This window comes from Andrena cerasifolii, chromosome 15 (assembly GCF_050908995.1).
Source record: "Andrena cerasifolii isolate SP2316 chromosome 15, iyAndCera1_principal, whole genome shotgun sequence".
Classification (NCBI taxonomy): Eukaryota; Metazoa; Arthropoda; class Insecta; order Hymenoptera; family Andrenidae; genus Andrena; species Andrena cerasifolii.
Genome location: NC_135132.1, coordinates 2,007,678 through 2,032,796, shown reverse-complemented (window position 1 = coordinate 2,032,796; position 25,119 = coordinate 2,007,678). Strand labels below are relative to the sequence as shown.

Below are 25,119 nucleotides of genomic sequence, written 5' to 3'. Positions count from 1 at the left end.
GATTTTAAAAAGTAATCCTAACTTTGTATAAAATTAGCCAAAAGAGAATGTAATCTAATATATATGTAAATTGAAACTTTTTATAGATCATAATTAAAAAAAGAAAGACTCGCACATGTAAATTTATGTACATCCTCTTTTATTATTATTTACGATATCCCAAAAAATATTCCTGATCTTTATTGATGCGGTATACATATTCTGTGTAAGGATCCATATTTCAATGTACAAATCCAGAAAAATGACTAGAGTGGTACTGAAACATTGTTTTTATGGTAACCCGAATCTGATATTTTCTATATACATTGAACATGCTGACGTGACAATATTCAATGCTGGGATCAGCTAATACTGTTTTTTGTCATTACAACGACAGTTAAGAAATGTTTTAATAAATGTAGCGGCAGCACAGAAATATTGTTTCAGATGACAGTGTACGAAACACCTATCCATGACAAATATACTTGTTTCGTTTGAATACAAAAGAATAGAGCTATTCAGTTGGACGTAAACATTGCGAGATTTATTAGCATTAATACTTAAGTTAGTTCGTCAAATTACAGAGAATGCAACATTCCGTATATTCTTTATAATTAATAACATGGAATATCGACATTACTGCATGTATTTTTACGCTCTGTGTATTGTCATTCTAATATACTTGATTTTTCCTAAAACTTATATTCGACTATTGTAAGTGTTATAGTTTGCTTCTTGTACGATATAATAACGAAAAGTTATTCATGCCTATTGATCTCAAAGAGAAACGGTTCTAGTTATCTGAATGTGGCCTAATGGTTAAGAGTTTGTATTAGTTTATTTAAGCTACTTACAGAAATATCAAAAACAAACCAATCACATGCGCCTTGTGATACTATTTAAATAATTAATTCGTAATGTAAAGCATATGAAATTATAAAAGTACGTTTATACTCGCGGAAATTAATTCTTCTAAGTTTAGACAGAATTTTAGCAAAATTTAATTACGAACTTATCTTAATAATACATCGTCTAAAATTTGTGTAATATTTTTATAAAACGGAACGAATCCTTTAAAGGATTATTCTTAGAAATAACCATTACAATTGCAATAGATCTTGCGTTAAGTGGCCTTCGTTTAAAAAAGAAAGCATTTAATGTAAAATAAAAATAATCTAAAGTTGTGCATTTTGTTAACGAATATGGGAAAGTTGTCGCATAAGTTTAATCGTCGCAATTGCTTTACTCATAACAAACTCGACTGTTACATTTAAAATAATGAATTTGAATCGCGATAAGTTTCGTCGGTGCGCTGTAGCAGAAAATCGTATTATTGGGTACAGTAGAGTATTTGATTTTCTCTCTTCGTATGAAACGGACCGTGCGTCTATGCGATGTTGCGTATGAAAATTTTTTGAATTAATATTTAGTGGCATACCAAAGCATAGTAAAACATTATAAACGAACAGGTAATCAATAATGATTTCGTAGAGCCCTATTCTGTTGTCATAATGATATAGTAAATTTTCCGTAAAAAAAAAGAAGAAAACAAAAATACTCTATTTTAAATATTGTATAATCACTGAAGAAATTATCTATAAACAATATTTCCATTTTAAAATACGACACCTGTGACTTCGATGCTATTATCAGAATAATGGGTGCAACTTGAATATTTAACATTTGCATTTTGATTATTGAAACATTAAGGATTCTGTGAAAATATATAAAGCGGCACCATTATTCTGGAAATAGCAATTGCGATTGAGTATGCACAACACTACAGATGAACAAAGAAGCGTGTTTGAATATTTTAGAAAACTGTTTTTGTGAATTTCAACATTTTAGAGAGGAATACAATTTGTATATAAAATGAATTATTTATTACATTAAGGTGTGAGTGAAACTGATCAAGTTATAAGCTACTTATGATATACGTAAGTTGCTTGCATATGCTTATACAGGGTGGAATAAAATTTGTAGCGAAACCCAAAACGAGGTAACCTTCGTAATAAAATAAATTGAGAATGCGCGATACAAGCTTCTAACACGACGTTTTGTTCCATAAAAAAAAATCAACTTTGTAAATGGAATTTGATCTTTTCAAAAAACGAGCCTTCGTGAGAAAGTTTCATTGCGAATTTGCGATTAATTTTTGCGCGAAGAATAACCCCCTCTTCGGTCGTACCGCGAATTTTGGCCCACCCTGTATATTTCTGTTAAAACAGTGTTTAAGCCAAGTAAATGATGAAGTCTAGTGCGTGAATTACATGTAGCGAAATTAGTAATACATATGTTGTGGTCAAAGAAATATTGGTGATGCGCGAAGTTTCGTTTCGACAGTGAACTTTTCAACTCCAAAGCGGACTATTATAAATAAGTATTTACAAGGTTTTACAGAACACACGTTATCGTCGAGAATTAAATGTAATATTTGAAGTCAACGAATAATTTCCCGACTTTTGTAAATTGCCAGCCATTGTTTATGATTGATTTTGCATGACATTATTAATACTTATATATAAATTGAATGGAATATTTATAATAATCGCACGCCATTGCAAAGTACCTAGAAATATATTCTTAATATACGAAGGAAAAATATTAAGAATACAGTGTCTCGATGTATTTGTAATTACAGAGTATAACGTTGAGGTGTCATTTTACAATAATTATGTGATTCATACTCTGTAAAGGATACTATGTACGGGGTGTATTCTAAACTGTATGTAAACGTTAAGTACAATTTCCTTTCTCTCTTCATTTCACATGAGACTGAAGTATTTATACATCCAAGAGAAATATTAAACCTAAACAATGTTCGAAATTAATAAGTCACCAAAACAAAAAGTGTTAAGCGATACCTGAAAACGTTGGAAACAAATTTTACGAGTAGGAGCAAAATGTTTTACCTCTGTTTTCTTTAGTCTTTGCAACTGTGATCATTTTAGAAGCGCCCATGTACGAACCCGAACCAGCAATCAACTTTGTGATAGTCTGTGTGTACCGATTTGGCAAACCTTGTTGAATTGATCCCATCTCCTATAGATGAAATGTATAATTATTAGAGCATTGTCGCATACATACAAAGAAGACATTTACTACTTTACGAAGAGATAAAAACATTGTATTGTCCCCTAATTTATATCATACAATACTGTAGGCACATTTAATAATAAATTGAAATATTACCTAGAACTCTCCGTTTAGTTTCCCGTAAGAAAAATATGACTATATTGATTCTTTTCCTAGGATCTTGTCTTAACAGAATTACTAGATCACTTTCATCGGTTGCTATGATGTTTAATGTCAGCAGTGAATCTATGTCCCTCTTCATTTAAATCCAAACAAGATTGAATACATTTTATAAAGTCACAACTAACAACTCGTGAGGTTTTAATTTTGAAAATTAATTGTAATATGAAAATATTATAAGATTATTTCTTCTGTTAAATGTATGCAGTAGGGTGGCTCTTATTTTCGACTTCTGAATTTTCGTTGCGGTGCCCCTCAGAATAATTCCAAATAATAAAAAAAGATCTGTGTAAGTTTGAGCCACAGCAGATAACGGGAAAAGGTGCCCCTGGGCCCTTGAACATTTAAGTAATTATTTAACAGCTCGCAAAGTCGATTATATTTATATCCTCCAAGTTATTGATTACAACAAAAGTTGTAGATCCAGACAAGGAGCATCTTTTAGGTTTTATTGCTTTTTCTCGTGCGACGAACGGTTTTCGAAAAAAGTTCGAAAAATTGAAGAAAAAAAATTATTTTTCAAATTTTGAAAGTTTAAATCCTTCTCGAATACTTTTTATTTATGGAGGCGAAGAAAAAAATTGTAATTTTTATTTTCGAGGACTATTTTTTAAACATTTAAGGGCATCTGCTGGTCCAATCGCGCGAAAACAGGTGACTTTTATGATTTTTCCTAGAAAAAAGTATACAATGTATGCAGTGGCGGATTCAGAGGGGGCGCGCGCCCCTCCCTCAAGGGAAAGATACTTATTTTAATTTGCAAAATACTTATTTTAACTTAGCAATATGAGAGAATATGATAAATTGATACCAAAAAAAAAAAACACTTTCATTTAGCAGGGAAATATTATCGGGAAGGGTCCCTGGTTTATTTCTCAGACCTACGCCACCCCCCTCCTCAAGAAAATCTTGGATTCGCCCTGCGCCCCCCCCCCCTCCCGAAAATCCCAAACCCACCCCTGAATGCATGGGTCTAAAACTTTTTGCACTTTATTCTGCTACAAATGTAGAGTATAAAACAATTGATTTATTTCATTTTTGCCCACCCCTGCCTCTGATGTACATTGCGTGCTGCATCGTTGTAAAAAAACTGGCCTGCACTATCGCCACGATAACTTTACACAGGATCATCAAAAAACCAAAGATAATCCTTAATTACACATGTGTGGCTATCGCGCTACCCTCAGGCAGTGTTAAGAAACAACTGAGCGATGATTGCCAAATGTTTAAACGATAGGGTCCCTGAGACATGAGTTTTTTCGCATAAAAATGTTTCGTAAAAAAATTGAGTGGATGAAAATTCGCAATAGAGGGTAGCGCGAAAGCCAGCGTAATTACGAGTAGCATCCCATTTGAATTTTTAAATTCGGTCAAGAATTGCATTTTTTATCGTGGCGATAGTGCGAGAAAATTTTTTTCGAGAAAAACGTAATTAAAGTTTGACGCCGAGCACCTTCGTCTATTTAATGACGGGGACTTGCCCGTGAGCGCCCTATTCTCCATGCCTTTATTCGATTAAAATAAAAATTGATTTTTTTTTAGATCGATAAATGTATTATTAATTAAAAGAAAAATTACATTTCTGTCTATTACACCTGCGTCACAATCCATCTTTAAAAAACACCTATTTAAAGGCCGTCACACTGGTGACTCCCCTGAATTGCCTGTAAAATCTGTACCATTAGGAATTTCGATCTAAAATTTGAACGGGATATTTTTGAGATGTTGAATGAAAATATGCAAAAAAAATCGATTTTTTTACCGGCGGATGCCCCTAAGGTGCAGCATATACCGAGACATTCCAAATCAAATTTTGTTTTCTCCATATTTTCAGTGTTTGATATGTCATGAATGTTTCCTGAAAATTAAATTTTGCATGGCTATATGACACACTACTACTCAGATTTTTGACAGCGCGGTTTTTTTATTTGATTCATAGTTTCTTCTTTATTGTCTAAAAAGTGCAAGATTTCATGTCCGATTTTTTTTTTAAATTTTGAAAATTTGATGTACCTCGAAGATTTCTTATTTTTGAACACTAAAAGAAATGTGTATTTTTTATTTTCAACCCTAAAGGTTAATGCTGTTAAGTCTCTGTAAACAATGAGCATACTTCACTTCTATTATGATTCTATCATATTTCTGCGAATTCGGTCCCTAATTTTCATGAAACTTCATGACATATCAAACACAGAAAATATGAAATTTTTTTTTTTATCTTTTTTGCATATCTCAGTATATGCAAAAAGATAAGATTTTTAATTAAAAATAGTCCTCGAAAATAAAAATTACAATTTTTTATTCGCCTTCATAAATAAAAAATGTTCGAGAAGGATTTAAACTTTCAAAATTTGAAAAATATTTTTTTTCTTCAAGTTTTCGAACTTTTTACGAAAACCGTTTGTCGCACGAGAAAAAGCAATAAAACCTAAAAGATGCTCCTTGTCTGGATCTACAACTTTTGTTTGCCATATTTTTTTATGTAATCAATAACTTGGAGGATATTATATAAAATCGACTTTGTGAGCTGAATTATTTAAATGTTCAAGAGCCCAGATTTTTTTTCATTGTTTTGAAACAATCCGGGGCGGGGGGGGGGGAGGGCGAAGAAAATCTTGAAAAAAGGTCCTACAGTCAATTTCAATACTTGTGCGCTGAACTGTTAAAATTGCGGGAACATTTGAAATATACAAATTAGACGTATCGATCTTACGTTCAAGGTTAAGGAATAATATTGACAATGAGTAAAACCAATGGACCTAAGAATTAAATAGACGGAGCACAAAGTCTCAACATAGACGAGGGGGTCGAGCCAGTCGATCGGGAGGAGAGAAGTCGTGGTGGACGTCTTGTGATTGGCGGAGTAGTACGCATGCGTCGCGCTTTATTTGAAACAGAAAGCTTATATAGGGTGTATTAAAATATGCTTATATGTATAAAACTATATATGTATACTTATATATTACTTCTATATATATGTACTTACATATGAGCCCCTCAATTGACGAGTGGCATAAGTTTTACCAAGTCTTAAGAGACTAAAATATAATGTTGCAATTACGTATTAACGTTTCAAACTCAACGACAAACTCAACCATAAAAAAATATAAAAGAGGCAATGCCTCTTATCAGTGATATGTCACTTTCATTACCCAATCACCGATCGTCCACCACCACATGCGCAGTATCATGCACTCCCTTACTGACACGAGCTTAGGCCCCGCAGCTTTGTGCTCCGTCCATTTAATTCTTAGGTCTATGGTAAAAACTGATTTTTTTTATCAAACAAGACAGATGCCACCTTACGTTTTATCTATTTATTATTACTTACAAGAAACAGAGACAAGAATTGGTGCCTGCGAGTGTAACCAGCGTTTGGCGCTCTGCGAAGACCAGTTTAATTTAAACGGGATATCTTTGTATCGAAGATGGCGCTTTTTGAATAGCAGCCAGGGTTCACAGCGATTAATTGCAGTGAATAGAGGGGGAAACACCTATAGAAGGGGTGGTAATGTGTGCGTGAACTGACGCCAGCGCCAAGCCAGCCAAGTGGCGCTAACGCGAAGCTAACCACGGCCAATCAGCGTCGACAATCTATTTCCCGGCGATGCTGATTGGCCGTGGTTAGCTTCGCGTTAGCGCCACTTGGCTGGCTTGGCGCTGGCGTCAGTTCACGCACACATTACCACCCCTTCTATAGGTGTTTCCCCCTCTATTCACTGCAATTAATCGCTGTAAACCTTATACCAACTAATAGCAGCTTTAGCGTGATTGAGCGTCGTAGCGTGATTTACCATTAAGCACAGTTTAACGCACTTTAACTTACACACAATAATTTCGTATTTAAAGCACAAAAACGTGATCTATTTATGTTACTAATTTCACCTGGAAAGAATGTCGACGTTTACTTTCGGCGCACCTGCAACTACGAGCAATACGAGTTTCGGATTCGGCCAAAAGTATGTGTAATCTTACGTTTAATCCTAACCTTGATATAAAATTAAAAAAAATTAAATAAAATCTAACAGAATAACAAATTTTCCTCCGTCAATATACGTTGGATCATTAATAATCCATTACATTTTCTCAGACCAGCCACAGGTTTCAATTTAACTAGTACACCTTTCGGCTCGACTGCACCAGCACTCGCGCTACCTTTTGGAGCATCTGCGACACAAACAACAACGGCTGGCCTTAGTTTTGGGTTCAATAGCACACCCGCAACCGCGCCGCAAACACAACCGACTGGTTTAGCTTTAGGATCAAACACAACCACCGCAACTACTACTACCAGCTTATTTCCAACTCCAACTACTAGCGCACCACTATTCAGCGGCCTTAACTTTGGCACTCCCGCAGCGAGTACCAGTTTAACATTCGGCGCTCCAACTAACACATCTGCAGTTGGAACCGTTAGCTTTGGCGCGCCTAGCACCACAAGTATGTGAAACATAAAGTTTGTTCTTGATATCATTACTGTTATTATTATTACGAATATGCGTGTACGTTTACAGCACCACTTTTCGGTGGATCGAACACCGGCGGTGGCTTGTTAGGAGCAAAACCACCTAACGTTACTGCCGTTACCACAACTACTACCAATAAAGGACTAGGAGGTTTAGATGTATCTGTACGCAGTAAAGGTCTCTCGCAAGGCATTAATAGTCCAGTCACTGCGAAAGACAATGTTTGGCCACCGGAACTGATACAGACGATAGATAAATTCAAGTAACTATTATACAGTACATCGTAAGGACTTGCGTTACGAAAAGTAGCACATTTCAATCTATCACGAGAAGAAGCACGTTTCAATGTTTCTGACGATCACAAGCATGTTTCGATTATACCACGATACCAAGCATGATTCACAGCTTGCCACGAGCAGTAGCTCGTTTCAAACAGGGACTTAATACCGGTATGATACCGAAACCGATATCGTACCGAAACAGATAAATACCGAAACAGATAAATACCGAAACCGATATGTTACCGAAAACCAAAATAAATACCGATATTTGTTCGGTATTTCTTTCGGTGACATGGTAAGTTTCGATATTTTCCGGTAATACCTCCATAACCCTAACAGTAACCCTACCACTAACAACAACACTAATAGTAACTCTAACAATAACCGTAATGAACTAAAAATAAATTAATAGTATACTACTTAATAATCTCCCTGATAACCATCTGTCTCCAGTCTGACATCAGATTGGTAGCAGGGTCTGGCTCTGGCATGACAGCGCAGAGTCTGACGTCAGAACCATAGCAGATGGCAGAATCTGTTGCGGATCTGCTGCCGATCTGACATCAGGCTCTGCACCTCAGAACGCAGCCATCTGCGGACACAGACGACCACGGTTCTGATGTCAGATTCTGCTACCCAGATCTGGCTATCAGGGCTAATAATCTAATAATAAACAAACAATAACTTAGTAACTATTACACTAGTCGATTGACTAAAGTAATAAATTCAGTACTACTTAGGTAATCTATAAATCTTATACTATAAAGCAGAAAGTGTTTCGTATGTTTGTGTGTCTGTCGCCTAAAAACTTGCGAACGGTAAACTCGGGGGTCGCGAAATGTACCTCGGCTCATTATGCCTGGCTAATCCAGATAAATGTGACTATTTTCCCCAAAAAAAACTAAACAAAATTTTTTTCTTTTATAAAATTAGAATCTAAATTTCGGGCGAAGCCGAGTAGTGAAGCTAGTACTTAATAAATTAATAGATTTCAAAAATCTTTCACTGCTGCTAGTACCTATTCACTCAATGGTCGATCATCAGACTGACGAGTCTCCACGCTCTTGTCCCTGATGTCGACAACAAATCTTCATTTGTTTATATTCCAGCTCCACTTTAGCGCCGAGTCTTCCCGCTATCCCTTTCTGGCATAAGGCAGACGACATTGGCATTTCAGATCGACGATTGTAACATTGTACATACCATCGTATTCTTTTTCAGTCGCGACCACACTATTACATGTTACCAGAAAAGTGCTGGTAATTCTTTTTGTTTCGGTATTACAGCGATTTCGGTACTATATCTGCTTCGATATAATTTCGCTAACATAATACCAGTTTTAAATCTCTGCTTACAAATATCTTGAAAATTGTAATAATATAGGAAAATCGAAAAAATTACCGGTAAATATAGATAAATATACCGGTATTTTCGTATTTCGGTTTCTATAAGGGTTATGAAGATACAACCGAAAAATACCGATATAATACCGGTATTTTACGTACCGGTAGGAGTCTCTGATTTCAAATGCTGCAGCGAAAAGTAGCATGTTTCATTTGTTTTCCGAAGAGTAGAATGACTACCAGTTGCCTGTATTGTCGCTTATTGCTCATATATTGTGAAAGATTGTGACTAGTTTACAATGTCTAATAGCGAAGATGATGATACCAGCGGCCGTAGCCGTGATGAATACACCGGTTCTCGTTAGATCACCGAAGTTAAGCATCACGGGGCGGTGTACTGGGGAAAGATGGGTGACCACACATCACCTTTCTCCCGTTGCGGTTGCTGCTGCTGGGACCCGAAGGAGAGAGGAGGGGGAAAAATGAATGGATTGACTAAAATGTTCGTTGGGCAATATAAGTAAAATGCTTGAAACGCCCATCCTGCGTAAAAGCACAGGAAAAACAAAAAATACAAATACAAGATGATTGTAAGTACAGCAGTACAGTAGAGCGTCAATTTTCCGAACTACTTGGGACCGAGGTGATTCAGAAATTCGGATAATCGAACAGTTCGGAAAATGAAGTAATTTAGACAGTTTATAACTAATAGGAATTACATCTAGAATTACTTATTAAATACAAGAGTCCTACTGCGTTAATTTATATTACGCAAAAGTCAATTAATCAATTGGTAGCGCTACACTGGTTCGAAGAAATGGTGGGTATAGCGATGATACAGCACTGGTGTTCGAATAATCGGCGGTTCGGATAATTGACGCTCTATTGTACGTAATAAATTGATAAAATTTTAAAATATCTCTGCTTCTTTAAACGAGATTTAGCTAAATGAATGAAACAATTACAGATTCTAAGTGGTGGAATAATTGTAATATGCCTCGTCCAACTCCATTAGAAAATAATAATAAAAATGATGTAGCACAGGAAGAAGCTAATTTTGCAATGCTAGGTTCGGGTGGTGTGTAACAGATAAATATTTTTGTCAATATTATACGAGAATGTGTAAAGTTTATTTTCTTATTATAACAAATAAAACGCAATATGTTTATTTTCGCTTCAATAGCATATTGTTATAAAAAATAGTATCAGGTTTAAGAATTATATATTATTTCGCTTTTTTCCGAAAGATGTTAAAAAATCGATAATAGTATGAAGTTACTGCGTCGCGTATTTTTCAATGTTTGTATTCATAAACGTCACTAAGGCCCGGTGCAGACGAGCGGTTTGCGGCAGGTTGCCGCTGCGTTCATTCGCGGTGAAGCAATACCTGTGTTCGTCAAAACGAACGCAAACATGCCGCTTAGTAGCCGCAAAACTTTGCGTCCCGTGTGAGCTGCTTCATATAAATTTATGTTCTGCTAAAACGCGCACAGCAAGGTGCCGCAAATCGCTCGTCTGCACAGGGCCTAATGTCATTGTTTAGAACGAATAATAGTTAAAAAAAAAAATTATTCATCATGTGTCGAATAAAGTTAAATTTTTTTATTCGTCGACCATCGAATAAATTTTTCAACTTTAACTTTATTCAAGCAAAGGACCGAAATGTGTTACCTTTCGTCGCGAAAGAGCAAAACATACTATTCTTGGTGGCGATGATACTACTTTTCGAGAAGAAAATCGAAAAATTCTGTTCTTCATGGTCAGAATGAGCAGCGTGCTAGTCTTCGTAAGGCAAATGAACAGTGTTACTCTTCGTAATGCACGTCGATAAGAGATAAATAGATATATTAAGAGATATTAAAATCAGGCAGAGTTGATATCAGCGCAAATTTTTAATTTCCAGGGAGTTTGTAAAAGAGCAAAAAGTATTGTCTTCGGATATAGCAAGAGGTTCCGCGAGGCCGTTAAATCGATGCGCCGAAGACACAGCGTTATTAATGGAAATTTTAACTACGTTAGCTGGGTCTGTCCAGCGAGATCGTTCCTCCGCCGATAAACTGAAGCAAGACACAGCGAAAGCATTACAGAACCATGAGATAGCTCAAAGGACTCACGATACTCCACCAGGATTACAATATGAAAACAATGCACCGCTGTTATTCTTCATGGAATTGGTTGATAGTTTTGAGCACGATTTAATGTTATTTAGATCTCAAATCGAAACTACAGAGAAGCATATTCAGACCATGATGACTCCAAGAACCCTAACGCCGCAAGGTAATTTCTTGCTTGTAGTTAAGGGGTAATGCCACTGTAGAGGCCGGAAAGGCAGCCTGATTTTGAGAATTTTTTATGCGAGTATAGTGAATGGAATACAAAATTTGACCGAAGACCTTATTGTACATATCTTGAAGTATGATCTATTTTTTTTTTAATTTTTTTAATGCAAAATGGCGGCGCCGCGGGGCAACAAATGAAGCTAATTCTGAAAAACAGTGTTCCGCGGCCGGAAAGATTTCTACTTCAATTTTTGACCTAGAACAGAAAACCGAAAATTTTTTAATTATATATAAGATTATCTCGGGAAGTACACGAGGAAATTAAAGAATACTGTCTTTTGTAAGAATGGTGTGTGATTGAACAAAACGCTTCAACAATTTCGAGGTTGTGTTCAATCACACACCATTCGTACAAAAATCAGTTTTTTTTTAATTTTCTCGTATACTTCCCGAGATAATCTTAAATATAATTAAAAAATTTTCGGTTTTCTGTTCTAGGTCAAAAATTTTTTCGTGGAAAAATATTTACGTTTATAATAAAGTAACAACCGCATCCAAGAAGCAATTTTTAAAAATTTGGTTTTGCGGTGAGCACTGTCATTCGGAACTAGATTATCTAAAATCGAAATACAAAAACGATTTCGTTAATATATTAATGTATATTCCGATTAACGGAGGGAATTTCCGAAATATTAATTTAAAACAAAATGGCGGCTATTTAAAGTTGAAATCCTGATTTTTTTCGCGTGATTTTTGCACGAAAAAATCAGGATTTCAACTTTAAATAGCCACCATTTTGTTTTAAATTAATATTTCGGGAAATTCTCTCCGTCAATCTGAGGATACATTAATATACTAACGAAATCTTTTTTGTTTTTTGATTTAAGATAATCTGGTTCCGAATGGCAGTGCTCACCACAAAACCATATTTTTAAAAATGCTTGGATGTCAGTTGTTACTTTATTATTAACGTAAATATTTTTCTACGAAAAAATTACCAAATGTTCTTTAAATGTTGCTCTTAAAAAGCACAAAAAGTTCCGTAAGAATATATGCTTCCGCTTTTTCAAAAAATATTCACAAACATTCGCCTCTTTTGGGCCGCATGACTAGGTATAACCCCTTAAGTTTAAAGAGACGATATTTTGACAATGCTTTGTGACTGGTTTTTAGAATTGACGATGGCTATGAGTAAGCTTCACGAGTCTCTCGTAGCTGTTGCTGGTAAATTACAGGGAGTACATTCCAAGGTACAGCAGCAGAAGGAGCAGTACCTTAATTTCAGAAAGTACGTCTTGAAAGATAATACAAACGTTTTCGAAGACATTAAATTAGATGGAAGAGCATCTCGAAGTAACGTTGGAAAAATTACAAGTGGCCCGACTCCGTTTGGACCCGGTAATATCTTTTTCTATTATTATTCAATAATGGCCAATATATTTAATTTGCTCTATATTCCATTTATATTTCATATTTGCAGGAAATAAAAGTTTTCTCTCCTCGACGGTATTAAACTCTAACAGACCAGGAGGTTACGACACACGAAATACATTAGGTAAATAAGTCATGTGATATTATAGTGTCAATATATCCTTATTAAAAACAAAATCCCTAAGACAACGTTTTTCCGTTGTTTCAACTATCCCATAAACATCTCCTACCTTCAGGTCTTGCGTGGATTTAGTATGAGGTAGATTTAACTAACATATAATGTCCTTTTAGTAGATATTAGAGCTGTTTGTCGCTGTTTCGTTTATAAATATTTTCAACTCATGTCCTTTATTTCTGTGACTTGATTTTGATTTTACCTTTCCAGGAAAAGAATAAGGGATCTATTTTAGTTTGTAAGGTATTAAATTTATACTTCAGTTTCTTTTTGTGTTGTCACTTGTGGGAAGGGGCTCCAAGCTTATTTACCTAACGTACATAACTTACGTACGGAAACGTATTTAAAAAGAATAAGTGTTTTTTCCTTCCTTTCTCAAAACTTCGCCGGGAAACAGTAAAGTACGAACAAATCGAAACCTGCACTTGTTGAGAAATGGCTGGATATTTTATATGTGCTTTAATCGCTTCTGTTGTCTTCGTGATTATAAAAAAAGATGCTTGCATTAACTGAAAGGTACATTTAACACATATGGGATCTGTATCGCGCATAAGGATTCTACTAATATTTTATGGGTATCTGTAAGTGTTAGTTGCAACGATATACTTCAACATCCCAATATCGTTGCCATTGCTAATACATTATTTTTTCAATGACAATATTAATCTACTTGAATTTATATACAGTTTTACCTGTTTTATAAAAGTCAAGCTAGCGCAGCGAAATAGATTCAAAGTAATTCAGTGTATATGTTGTTACAGTTTGGGGAAATACAATACCAACATCATCTGCTACTAACATTAATCTAGGCACATCATTGAAACCACCAACTGCAAGTTTGACTTTTAATACCCCAACAAACCTTACAGCACCTTTACCAACAAGCGAATCAAGTTCGAGTTTCCAACTTCAAAAACCCCCTGTTGGTAATAAACGAGGAAAACATTAAATTGTGCCTACATTTATTCTCGTATCACTCTGAGCCGCGCTTAATATATTGTTTTCTACTTTCTGTTTTATTATATCGTGTAGCATTAATATCTGTATCTAACACCAAATCACATTCGTTCGTGACGAGAAAATATTTGCATGCCACATTTTCTTTACTATCGCTACATATACTTTCTTTTATTTAACGTACACCTAGAATTATAAATGTATTTCATGTGCACAGTGAAGAAATGATAATATTCAAAAATACAGTTATTTTGCAAATTATTTAATTAATTAAACATTGCTACAGAATATATTGTTCTTTTTATAGACTAACGGAACTATAAGATGATACGAAATGTGTTCTAACGCGCAGGTCCCCTTCAAGAATAGATTCAGCACTTTGTAACAGTAAAAAAAGCCCATCCGAAGCACGTTCTTATTCTCTGATTTCTTTAATGTTTTATTTTCAGAAAGCATCACACGGATTTTAGATACAAGTAACCCTCAGAACCAACAACGCAAAGTATAATGATAATTATAGGGAGTGTCTTCAATGATTGCATTACTAATTCTCCTGTCAGAGGACACATTTAGATAAATATTGTACAAAGTGGTATAATGAGTTTCATTCAAATGTATTCCAATATTATTAAGCCGCGTATTCACCTGTACATTCACCCCGAATGTGCATCGGGCGCGCACCGATTTTTTGCTCGTTCGGGCCGATCCGCTTGCTGGCGGTCCATCAAAGCGTGCATTCGCGTCCGAACGATACCATGAAGTGGACGCCGCAAAATTCACTCAAGCCCGAACGCGCGCCGAGCTTCGGACGAGCAAAAAATCGGTGCACGCCCGATGCATATTCGGGGCGAATGCACAGGTGAATACGCGGCTTTAGAATTCAGTCCACGAGTAGCTGACCCTATAGATTGTTCATTTCGACGTCACAGTCGTCTAGAACATGCCTGTCCAGGGATTTGCTCGCACGGGCAGCCGCGAGTTGCTCTTCGCCCTCGAAGGCACTGAGCCAGGCCCAAGCATAGACATATATAGACGGAGCAGAAGCTGGGACTATAGGCTTGGAGGGGAAAAGGCAGAGGTCAGATACAGGCACGTCGGGTTAGCTTCGGAAGCATTCGGCATGTATATCCACTGCGTTACCGAATTTGCCTGTATCGCTCCCCTTACCGCGAATCTCACACCCCCCTCAGCTTACGCTCTGTCTATATATGTCTATGGGCCCAAGAGCGAAAGGCCTTCTTAGTGGGGGAATCTGTGAACGTTACCTATCCCCACTCTTTTACGGCTGCCGCTTTTGCCGTCGCTCTTGCCTTCGCTCGCAACCACCCGCGGCTGCCCTTCGAGGGCAAGAGCAAAAGTTCGACAGGCCTGGTCTAGAAGCGCAGTACCATAATCTAGAATAATTTAAAAATATATATTCTATATGTTCGAAACAGGGGTTTAAAACAGTTATGATATCGGTTTCGGTTCTTGAAATAGTTATGAAGAACCGATATTCTGGATAACTGTTATAAGGAACCGAAATTTCTGACTACATCGATTTCGGTTACGGTTCTAGAACCGATGTTATAACGGTTCTAGAACAGTTATTTTTTCGGTTCTAAAACGGTTCTAGAGTCGGTTTATTTCGGTTCGTAAATTGATTCTTATATTGTTCCTACGAAATTGTTATATGTTTTAACTCTCCGATGGCTGTGCATGGATTTATTTTGTCAACGCAATTAGAACGCAGACGTCTTGCTTTAGTCATCATCTCAGTACCGTATCTACATCAATGTTTTGATGTGTGGCTGTTTATTACTCCGTGGCGGAATCTGCTTGACTGTGAAAGCTTGCGTTTGTTTCACAGTAATCATTGCGGACGAATGCTCCTATACAATGTATAGGTAATTTGCTCCGCACCCCTAGCGCGGACGCTCCGCTGAACTCTGAACGTGCCTAAAGCCGTGTATTCACCTGCGCATTCGGCGCGCACCGATTTTTTGCTCGATCGGAGCTCAGGTGAATACGCGGCTTAACAAGACGTAAAGAATTTTTAGCTTAAGCGTTTAAGCCAACACGGCCATCCGAGACATGAAACAGTGCGATAAAATAGAACCATAATTTCTGATTAAATTGTAGATTATTAAATTTCTTAGAAATACTTCACAATAAATTCTTAATATACAGTAATTTGTAAGCGTAATATCTACTTATTTCAATTCGGTTTTAGAACCGAAAAAATAACAGTTCTAGAACCGTTATAACCGATATAATATCGGTTCTGTAGAACTGTAACCGAAATCGATATAGTCAGAAATTTCGGTTCCTTATAACAGTTATTCAGAATATAGGTTCTTCATAACTGTTTCAGTCAAAACCGATATATAACTGTTTGAAACAGTTATTTTCGGAACCGCTTCAATCCCTGGTTCGAGAATGATATATAGTTTGGTTTGCGAAACATACAGTATCAGGCATCAGTACAAACTGAATATTTGCATCGAGTCATTTTTGAAAAAGCAACTCGTTCAACTTTATACGTACGTATATTTTATTATCTGGACGTCAGTACCCGGAATAAGTACTTTGGTTTTGAGTGTAAACGTGTAAATATAGCATTGATTTTAAAAAATGTTTTATACACAGTTGTCTTGCTTCAGTTATGTTAGTTCTTCACTTAAATAAATTGACGGACTTAACGGCACTTATGGAACTGTAAGAAGGCAGGTGATATAGTGTGTTCGTAGACAAAATAGTTTAATAAAATTAGTTATACTCGAAACTTCGATTTACCAACAGTATTACTGAAGCACTGAAATAGACACAACTGGAAAGCAATATCAGAATTAAAATCAATTTAAATTCTACATAAATATACTTCGTGATACACAAATACTGAATTTATCCCTGAAATAGGTTGTGCATACTGAGACAACTCCTGTATGTATAATAAATTTATTAAATTTCAGTTAATTTTTATTAATTATATCATCTAGCGATAACTATATAATATATATTTTTTAGGGATGGGTTTCTCGAAGCGTCGAAACCTCGAAACCCAGGAAAGTTTCGAGTTGCACTTTTTTCGTGATACGAAACTCTCGAATGAATAAAGAATTGTTCGCAGCGTGCCTAGCGAATTTGTATATTGTTATATTTTGTTCAACTATGGCCAATAGAGGTTTGTGCAAAAATTTTGTTCACTTTAGTTCCTAAAAGAAGATGTTCCACTTACAAAACGAAATAAGCACTTCGAATTTTGAGAATTTCGAGTCTCGAAAGTTTCGGGTTCGAGTTTCGAGGGTTTAAAAGTTCGAACCCACCCCTACTTTTTAATTCATAATAATATAAATTATTTTATCTATACGTATAGATAAAGATAAAGAAGGAGAAATCTCCGTTAAAAAAGTTTCATTATAACTATCATCAAAACAATACTTCCACTGGTCATTAAATAGCACCAACTTGTATAATGGGAATCAACAGCCTGAAAGCATCTTGAATATATGAACTTGCTTTTGAAGCCTGCCGAAGAGAAGAACCTTGTTACACACAGGCATTCATATAATTAATACAATGCAACCAGGTTTTCTTACCTTCATATAAATCGTTGTTATACTACCATTAACATCATTCGGCTTGTCCGAAGTTTCAGAAAATACCTTCAATGCATGACAGTAATCATTTGCTAGTATTCCAGTTTGATTGGAGAAAATATGTGCCAATAGAACTAATGTGTCAGCTTCGTCCACAGTGGTTCTGTGTTCTTTGATTAGAAGCAATTCCGCAATTTTATGAAATCTCTCTACGGAGAAAGCTGTGAATTTTGCCAACACAGATACAGCTTGCTCCAATACCTCTTGGTCATTATGTCTAACAGGTGGTGTAAGATAAGTTTTAGAATCTTCCCAAATCTAAAAACAAAAATTCACTTTACATATTACTGCTGCTTTATTCGATTCATATATAGGGTGAGTCACCTAATACTGTAATTACAAATATCCATGGTATTTCGAAGTATCAAAAAAGTTTAAGAGAGAAAGTGTAATATGCAATTTTGTACTCTTTCTCTCCAATGCAACTTTAAACACGTTCTTATTTTTAAATTGCTGAACCAAATTACATACCACTATGCCTAAAAAAAATATTTACATTTTATTCCTAGGAACTTCAGTACAGTGGAATTTCGATATGTATATCGAAATGAGCAGAACCGAATTAATGGAAATAAGATTAATTGACAACTAGCAAAACACCCCGCGCTTCGCTTCGGGCCTAAGAGATATTAAGAACTCCATGAAAACACATTTCACCCCTCTTCACCCTCTTAGGGGTTGGTTAGGGCAAAATCCTGAAATTAGTTTTTAGGCACTTATGCGGGTAACCTTTCGAAGTAAAAACCAAGTTGATATCTAATCGGGCCTAAGAGATTTTGAGGAACCCGTGACAATACATTTCACCCCCTTATGGGTTGGTTAGGGAAAAATCCTGAAATTTATTTTTAGACATTTATGTGGGTAATCTTTGTGAGTAAGAAGCAAGTTGATATCTAATTGGTCCTAAGAGGTATTTGGTCGTCCGAGAAAATACATTTTACCGCCTTTCACCCCTTTGGGGATGGAATTTCCAAAAATCCTTCCTTAGGGAATGCGTCCTATGTCATGGGAACAATATACTTTCCAAATTTCACGTTCCTAGGTTAAACGGTTTGAGCTGGGCGTTGATGAGTCAGTCAGGACTTATTTTTTTATATATTATAACTAGCTTTACTACTCGGCTTCGCCCGAAATTTAGATTCTGATTTTATAAAAGAAAAACATTTTTTTTATTTTTTTTTTTTGGTGAAAATAGTCATTTATCTGGATTAGCCAGGCATGAGCCGAGGTACACTTCTTGACCCCCAAGTTTACCGTTCAAAAGTTTTTAAGCAACAGACAAACACACAAACATACGAAACACTTTCTGCTTTATAGTATAAGATAATAATAAGAGATATTCCTATTATACTTTTCTATGAAAGCACTGTTATACCATTTAAATAATACGCATACAAAAGTGCTGCAACTAGTGCTCACATTGTAGTTAAATGTGCAATTGTTCTTAATATCTCTTCATTAGTATCATCAGTAATTGCTATTATTAGACACTGATTTTCATGCGCAGTTATAATAATTGCATTGTAATTCCACCCTGCTGTTCAAATGCTCTTGGCTTATGAACTTATAATTACAAAGCATAATCTGTAATATGGCTATTTGTTCTTTGTTACTTTTATATCTAGATACTAAAATTTCTCCTTCAGAACAAAAACGGAGTAACCCACATTTTTGCGAAATTGAGTTAGTAGCAGTGATGTATTCCGTTGTATCATATAAAATAGGAAATATTTATTTTTCACAATTTAAAACTATATGGCATAATAAAATCGTTTGTTGCGTTAACATTTTGAGGTGACATCTGTGAGCAGCGCTTATTAAAATTGAATGAAAAATTAATTGTCTTCATTCAGAAGCATTTCAAATAGTATGATAAGCTAAAAATTACGACTGCACTGGCAAGAACGCCTGCAAAAGAAAATGCTGTTGAAACCCTACTTTTTAGATCGCCTATTTCTCCGCTTACCGAATACTAGGGTTAGTCCGTTGTTGCTCTCAATGCCTCATTTAGCAGTACATACTTGGATGTTTAACTAAGTTCCATTGCAATTGTATAGCTAATCTTTTTCAAGGTTCTCAAATTTTATAACATTCGTACACCAGTTTGCGAAGTTGTGTACCAACTTCGGTGGCAGCAAAACTTGCCTAACAATCTAATTCATTTTTAAAAGAAATAGCTGTTTTATGTAGTATTGAACTTGAAACGTTCAGAAAATTATTTATACATCACTAGTTTCCTCCTAATCACTGTAGAGAACCTAAGCATAAAACCAAGTGAGCTGTAATCAGCATTACCATATTAACAAATATAATGTTTATCATAAATGTCAACAAGGTCTTTGCCAGACTGTTAGCTTGGATTGAGAAAACAGCTTAAGAAAACATGCAACCAGGATCATTGAAACTTCGCATACACTTTAAAAACTTAGGCAGTGGTATGCTGAAAAAAGTGATTTTTATCAACTTATGCGCCCCTTTGAGCAGGGCCGGCGCGAGGCGGGTTCAGCGCGGAACCCGGCCCCGCGGTCCATGAAAAGCTCATCGTCAATTTTGCGGGGTCCTATGCATAAATATTTATTATTATAGAATTCAGAAGTACATACATATAAATGCGTTTTTTTGTTGGCCCCGCAAAAGTTCACGCCGGCCCTGCCTTTAAATCGAACATTCATTTCCACAGACTAGATGCAAGTACAATCTTAGGTGACTTCCCCTGTGCGTATACCATTGTTCCCGGTCCACTTAAATACTTGCATTCGGGGTAGTAGGCGAATTTCACACCTCCGATTTTACGCTTCACTGATTTTATGGTTTTCGGAACTGGAAAATAGGGGACGGTAAGAAACAGATAACGCACATTAAGGTATGAAAATGTCAAGTTCCGCATTTTCCATCGGATCTGTACCAAAGTGACACCAATCGATTCCTTGTGTTTCCCCGATTAAAAGACACCAAATACCATGTAAATCGGACTATTTTTACCGAAGATAGCCTGCAATTATGTAAATTATTTTTCTTTGTACAGTAGAGCGTCAATTATCCGAATCAGTGTTGCATCAACGCTGTCCCCGCCACTTCTTGGAACTGCATGATACCTATGTATGTACAGTACATTTAAGTGTAATTTCTATAGTTATAAACTGGGTAAGTACATGCATGCTTCATTCTCGGAACAATTCGATTTTCTGAACAACCTCGATCCCAAGTAGTTCGGATAATCGACGCTTGACTGAAACTTCGTTACTAATAGTCCGTTTTACACGGCATCTGGTGTCTTTTAATCGGGAGAACACAGGGGACCGAATGGTGTCACTTTCGTGAAGATCTAATGGGAAATACGGAACTTGACATTTTCTCTTCTTAACCTTTAAAGGGCCGGGCTGGCCACTATAGTGGCCATTGAAAATTTTAAATGTTTCTAAGGGTTTTTGATATCGCTAATCACGAACCTAAGGTCAGAGTATCGAAATTTACGCCGAAACAGTGTTGCCAACCTAAACAAGCTTAAATGAATAACAGCAGTTACTGCATTCATATATTATTCTTTCCTTTGGCGTTACCCAGAGCTAACGACGTGGACGTAGAAAGTTTTGTAGCTCTTTTTTTGTTTTTTGGGTTATTTTTGGATTTGTTTTTTTAGTTTTCTGATTTTACTATTTATTATGCGAGCTGCAGTCGTCCAACTCACTAATGCCCATGCATTATATAAAATGAATAATGAATGTGTATCTCTTTGTTGAGTTTTTTATCTGTTTGTTCATACTTCTTGTCCTTCCAAATGAAAAAAAAATAATGAATTTATATATCGGAAACTCGAATTTACGGTATTGATTGTTTCGTATGGAAATCCTCAAAACAGGGTGTTATGCACAATGCAGTCACATGTAGAGCATATATAAAGAGTTCGACGTCTAAGTAGTTTGTCGTAATGAACACAAATTGCATCGCCGTTTTTTATCCAGTAATTATGGAAAATGACAACCTATTAGTCGAGAGGGTTTGGGTAGATGAGAAGTGGACTCATTCGGATGAAGATTCAGTAAAGCCCTAAGCACTTGTAAACGAAATGAAGGAAAGGATCCACGTTCATTATTCATTTTGTATAATGCACGGGCATTAGTGAGTTGCACGAATGCAGCTCGCATAATAAATAGTAAAATCAGAAAACTAAAAAACCAAATCCAAAAATAACCCAAAAAACAAAAAAAGAGCTACAAAACTTTGTACGTCCACGTCGTTAGCTCTGGGTAACGCCAAAGGAAAGAATAATATATGAATTTAACTACTGTTATTCATTTAGGCTTGTTTAGGTTGGCAACACTGTTTCTGTCTAAAATTTCGACACTCTGAACTTAGAATCGTGATTAGCCGTATCAAAAACCCTTAGAAACATTAAAGTTCAAATTTTAAAAATCCCAGTATATGCCATACCGTTTTATTGGGAAATGTGCATAAATTTTAAGTAAATAAAATTTACAATTTCAATGAAAAAATCCCGGCCTTCTAAAGATTAATTGCTAGCGTTATCTTCGTTTCTTCCCGTCCCCTATTCTCAAGAGCTCGGTCAAAAAGGTTACCAAGCAAAAAATAATACAATTGGGGATGATTTCCTATCAATTTTACCGAGGTAAATTTATCAAGTTAACTGGGAACGACTGTACGCATATGTATGTTAGTAGTATATAAATTACTTTAAAAAAATTTGTAAAGGTAATACTGATTCCAAGGTTATTAGAAGCATCCTGTAGCCTGGATCTTAAATCATCCTCCAACACATCTGCTTCTCTTTCATCATCTTCGTCTAAATCACATAATTCTTTCACTTCTTCTAGTGTCTCTTCAACAGAATTTAATTCATCTGTATCTAAGCTCATTAAACGTTGTTGTATTTTAATAGCGCTTTGTTTCGACAACATTTCCAAAGCTTCCAAGTGGACAAGACCTTGGTAATCATCGAAAAGGCTCTCAAAGTGCACTTTTCTCATCTGTTGCTTTTCTTCCATCGTTTTCTCTATGCTCTCCGCTCTTTCTTTAGATTCTTGGAGAATCTGTGACAAACTTGGTCCATCCGTCTCAGTCGTAAAAAGAGCTCTCTTCTTCTTTAAGCCTGGGTCACCTTCCTGTAAAACTTCCATCGTTTTCTTACCAATGGCTTCCAAGGTATCCAACCCGCCAGTCATAACTTTACTCCCAGTCGATTCGACCAGTTTCGTTATCGACGATACGCCTGATATAAAATTTCCAAATCCAAAAAAAGACTGTTGCTCTTCAGGGGACTCCTCCGCCTTATTATCTGGAAACAAAATTAATTACAACAAATGTATAATACTAGAAATTCTGGTAATTCTCACAAGGTCTTGGAACATACTTATGATTACACGTAAACTTGTTTAGTTTATTTTAAGTAATTTTGTAGGGTATCAAGAGAATAAAGTGAGAAATTTTGAAAACAATATGCTACCATTGGTCACAGAATTTTCTTCGCCCTCCATTTCAGTGACTTTAGCTTCCTCAGATACAGTAATAGATTCTTCCAAAAGCGTCAGTCCGTGCGATACATGACTAGTCAAAGTAGAAACGCCAGCACTGGCTGTGTTGATTAATGAGTTTACACCCCAAGTACCCCAACCCCATCCCCCGGAAGAGTTCTGTGCTTCCTCCCCCGCCAAAGATAGTCTTTTCAATATAGGCTGTAATTTCTCCTCCGTCAACTCCTCGGGTAATTCAATTTCATTCCCCAGTCCTTCCCAACCTTCGGGTTTAAATACTTCTTTAAACTTTTTGTTGGACAGCATTTCCTCCGGCACATCTAATTCGGTTAATTCATTCGTTATGAAGGATTCGTTACAAAAAATTGTTTCCTCTCTTGGTGACACGTCAATTTTAGTAATATCTCCTGCTATATCAGCTGTGTCAGTTGCGCGAGCATTACTTTGCGTAAGCTTTGTTGCCAACTTCTTTGGACCTAATTTTTGCAAAGTGCAATCTTCCTCAGTGGACTTAGGCATGATTTTCGTGGCAATTTTACTTTTTTTTAAGTTTGTCTTTTTTTCGGATTCTTGTAACTTGACTTCTGCGAATCTTGTGTCTGTTAGCTCTTCCTTAGTTTCCTCGGAATTTTCTGTGGTAGTAGTAATTGATTGTTTATCCTCGGCATTGTTGTCTTTACTTTCGTTTATTATGTCTCTCCGAGGTTTCTTCTCGCTTGTCGTCATACTTGCCTCTGAGGAATACCTCCCTATTTTTCTATCGCAAATCATATTTGCATATGGCATTCGCGGTATGTATTCCGTATCGTCGTCAGATTCTGAATCTATTGCCGCTGACGAACACCACTGCTGTGTACTTCTTTTTGCAGGCTTGTCGTGGCTCATTTCTTCGTCAGCGCTTTCGAAATCATCGCTCTCGGATGTTGCCATTATAACTTCGCGCTGGCTCTAAGTTTACTTCTTAGAAATAACTGGCAGCAACATAAAATTCCACCACTACCTCCTATATGTGTTGCAGTTCGCATGGAACTCATGTATTTCACACAGCATGGGAAAAAGAACACTCGCCGGACATGCGTATGCAAGTACGCGCGTAACTATACTTTACACATGCAAATGTACAGGGTTATCCCCTGGTGGTGCTCGCGCGATTACAAATGAGAACGACAAAGCGTCACACTCATATTTGCTACTGCAATCATATGTCGATACATCCGCCATCTGTGGGATGCTGCTAAAAGTGTAGGTTTGTGTAGACGCCAGTAGAGAGCGCAAAGCGCTTTTAGATGACTCTCCAGATAACTTTACAATTAGTTTCTGAGGGAAAACCTACGATTCAAGTTACAACAATAGGGTAGATGTCCCAATTACTGTGCTTTAACGCCGACTTGCTCGCGAAGGAATTAATTACTAACTTCTCTTACTTTAATTTTGCTTGGTGAAAATTTATATTGGTGTTTCGAACTTTTTTCTTTATTAAGGCATTTTTTCGGGTTGAAAATGTTAATTTTCCATATTATTTTAATTGAAATAAAAATACATGTTTTTGTCCCATTTACTGTGCCTCGAAAAATGCGTTGTCCCTATTCCCGTGCCCCCTTTTTTGAATAGCGTTCCCGCGGTTAGGTTATGTCTTTGAACTTTGAACTGTTCAAAACATTTCTTTGCTCTACGAGAGGTGTTTTTATGTAATTTTGATATAACCTTTTCATTACAAAAGCAAAATATGCAAATACAAATTTCTGTTCACCCGTTCTGCGAAACGAAAGTAAGTTTAGGTTTAGCAGTTACAGAGGGAGCCAGTGGGTTTCGAGGGGTACGGTAAT

The 25,119-nt window shown here is 36.2% G+C and overlaps 2 protein-coding genes and 1 long non-coding RNA gene across 8 annotated transcripts; 1 reads left to right on the top strand and 2 right to left on the bottom strand.

Moving 5' to 3' along the window:
• Positions 1 to 5,986: 5,986 nt before the first annotated feature.
• LOC143377043 (uncharacterized) lies at positions 5,987 to 6,497 on the bottom strand. Its single transcript, XR_013087233.1, has 2 exons — positions 6,217 to 6,497; positions 5,987 to 6,175 (listed from the first exon to the last, which is right to left on the bottom strand). It is a non-coding gene; the product is annotated as an uncharacterized LOC143377043 (long non-coding RNA).
• A 495-nt stretch (positions 6,498 to 6,992) lies between these two features.
• Nup58 (nuclear pore complex protein Nup58) lies at positions 6,993 to 16,490 on the top strand. Of its 6 annotated transcripts, none has more exons than XM_076828232.1 (8): positions 6,993 to 7,193; positions 7,325 to 7,674; positions 7,749 to 7,962; positions 11,228 to 11,601; positions 12,777 to 13,001; positions 13,084 to 13,158; positions 13,971 to 14,135; positions 14,616 to 16,487. In XM_076828232.1, the coding sequence occupies exons 1-8, from the start codon at positions 7,129 to 7,131 to the stop codon at positions 14,672 to 14,674; spliced, it is 1,527 nt and encodes a 508-aa protein (XP_076684347.1). In that variant the 5' UTR covers positions 6,993 to 7,128; the 3' UTR covers positions 14,675 to 16,487. The 6 variants fall into 6 exon arrangements, with proteins under 6 accessions (XP_076684347.1, XP_076684348.1, XP_076684352.1 ...); XM_076828233.1 differs by having other exon boundaries at positions 6,994 to 7,193; positions 14,474 to 16,490; XM_076828237.1 differs by lacking the exon at positions 13,971 to 14,135 and adding an exon at positions 13,420 to 13,452 and having other exon boundaries at positions 6,994 to 7,193; positions 14,616 to 16,490.
• An 809-nt stretch (positions 16,491 to 17,299) lies between these two features.
• Positions 17,300 to 24,435, bottom strand: LOC143377184 (protein FAM114A2). The gene is made up of 4 exons (XM_076828218.1): positions 23,266 to 24,435; positions 22,496 to 23,097; positions 17,745 to 18,062; positions 17,300 to 17,673 (listed from the first exon to the last, which is right to left on the bottom strand). Exons 1-4 carry the CDS (start codon positions 24,221 to 24,223, stop codon positions 17,599 to 17,601), a joined length of 1,953 nt encoding a protein of 650 aa, XP_076684333.1. The 5' UTR covers positions 24,224 to 24,435; the 3' UTR covers positions 17,300 to 17,598.
• Positions 24,436 to 25,119: the final 684 nt, after the last annotated feature.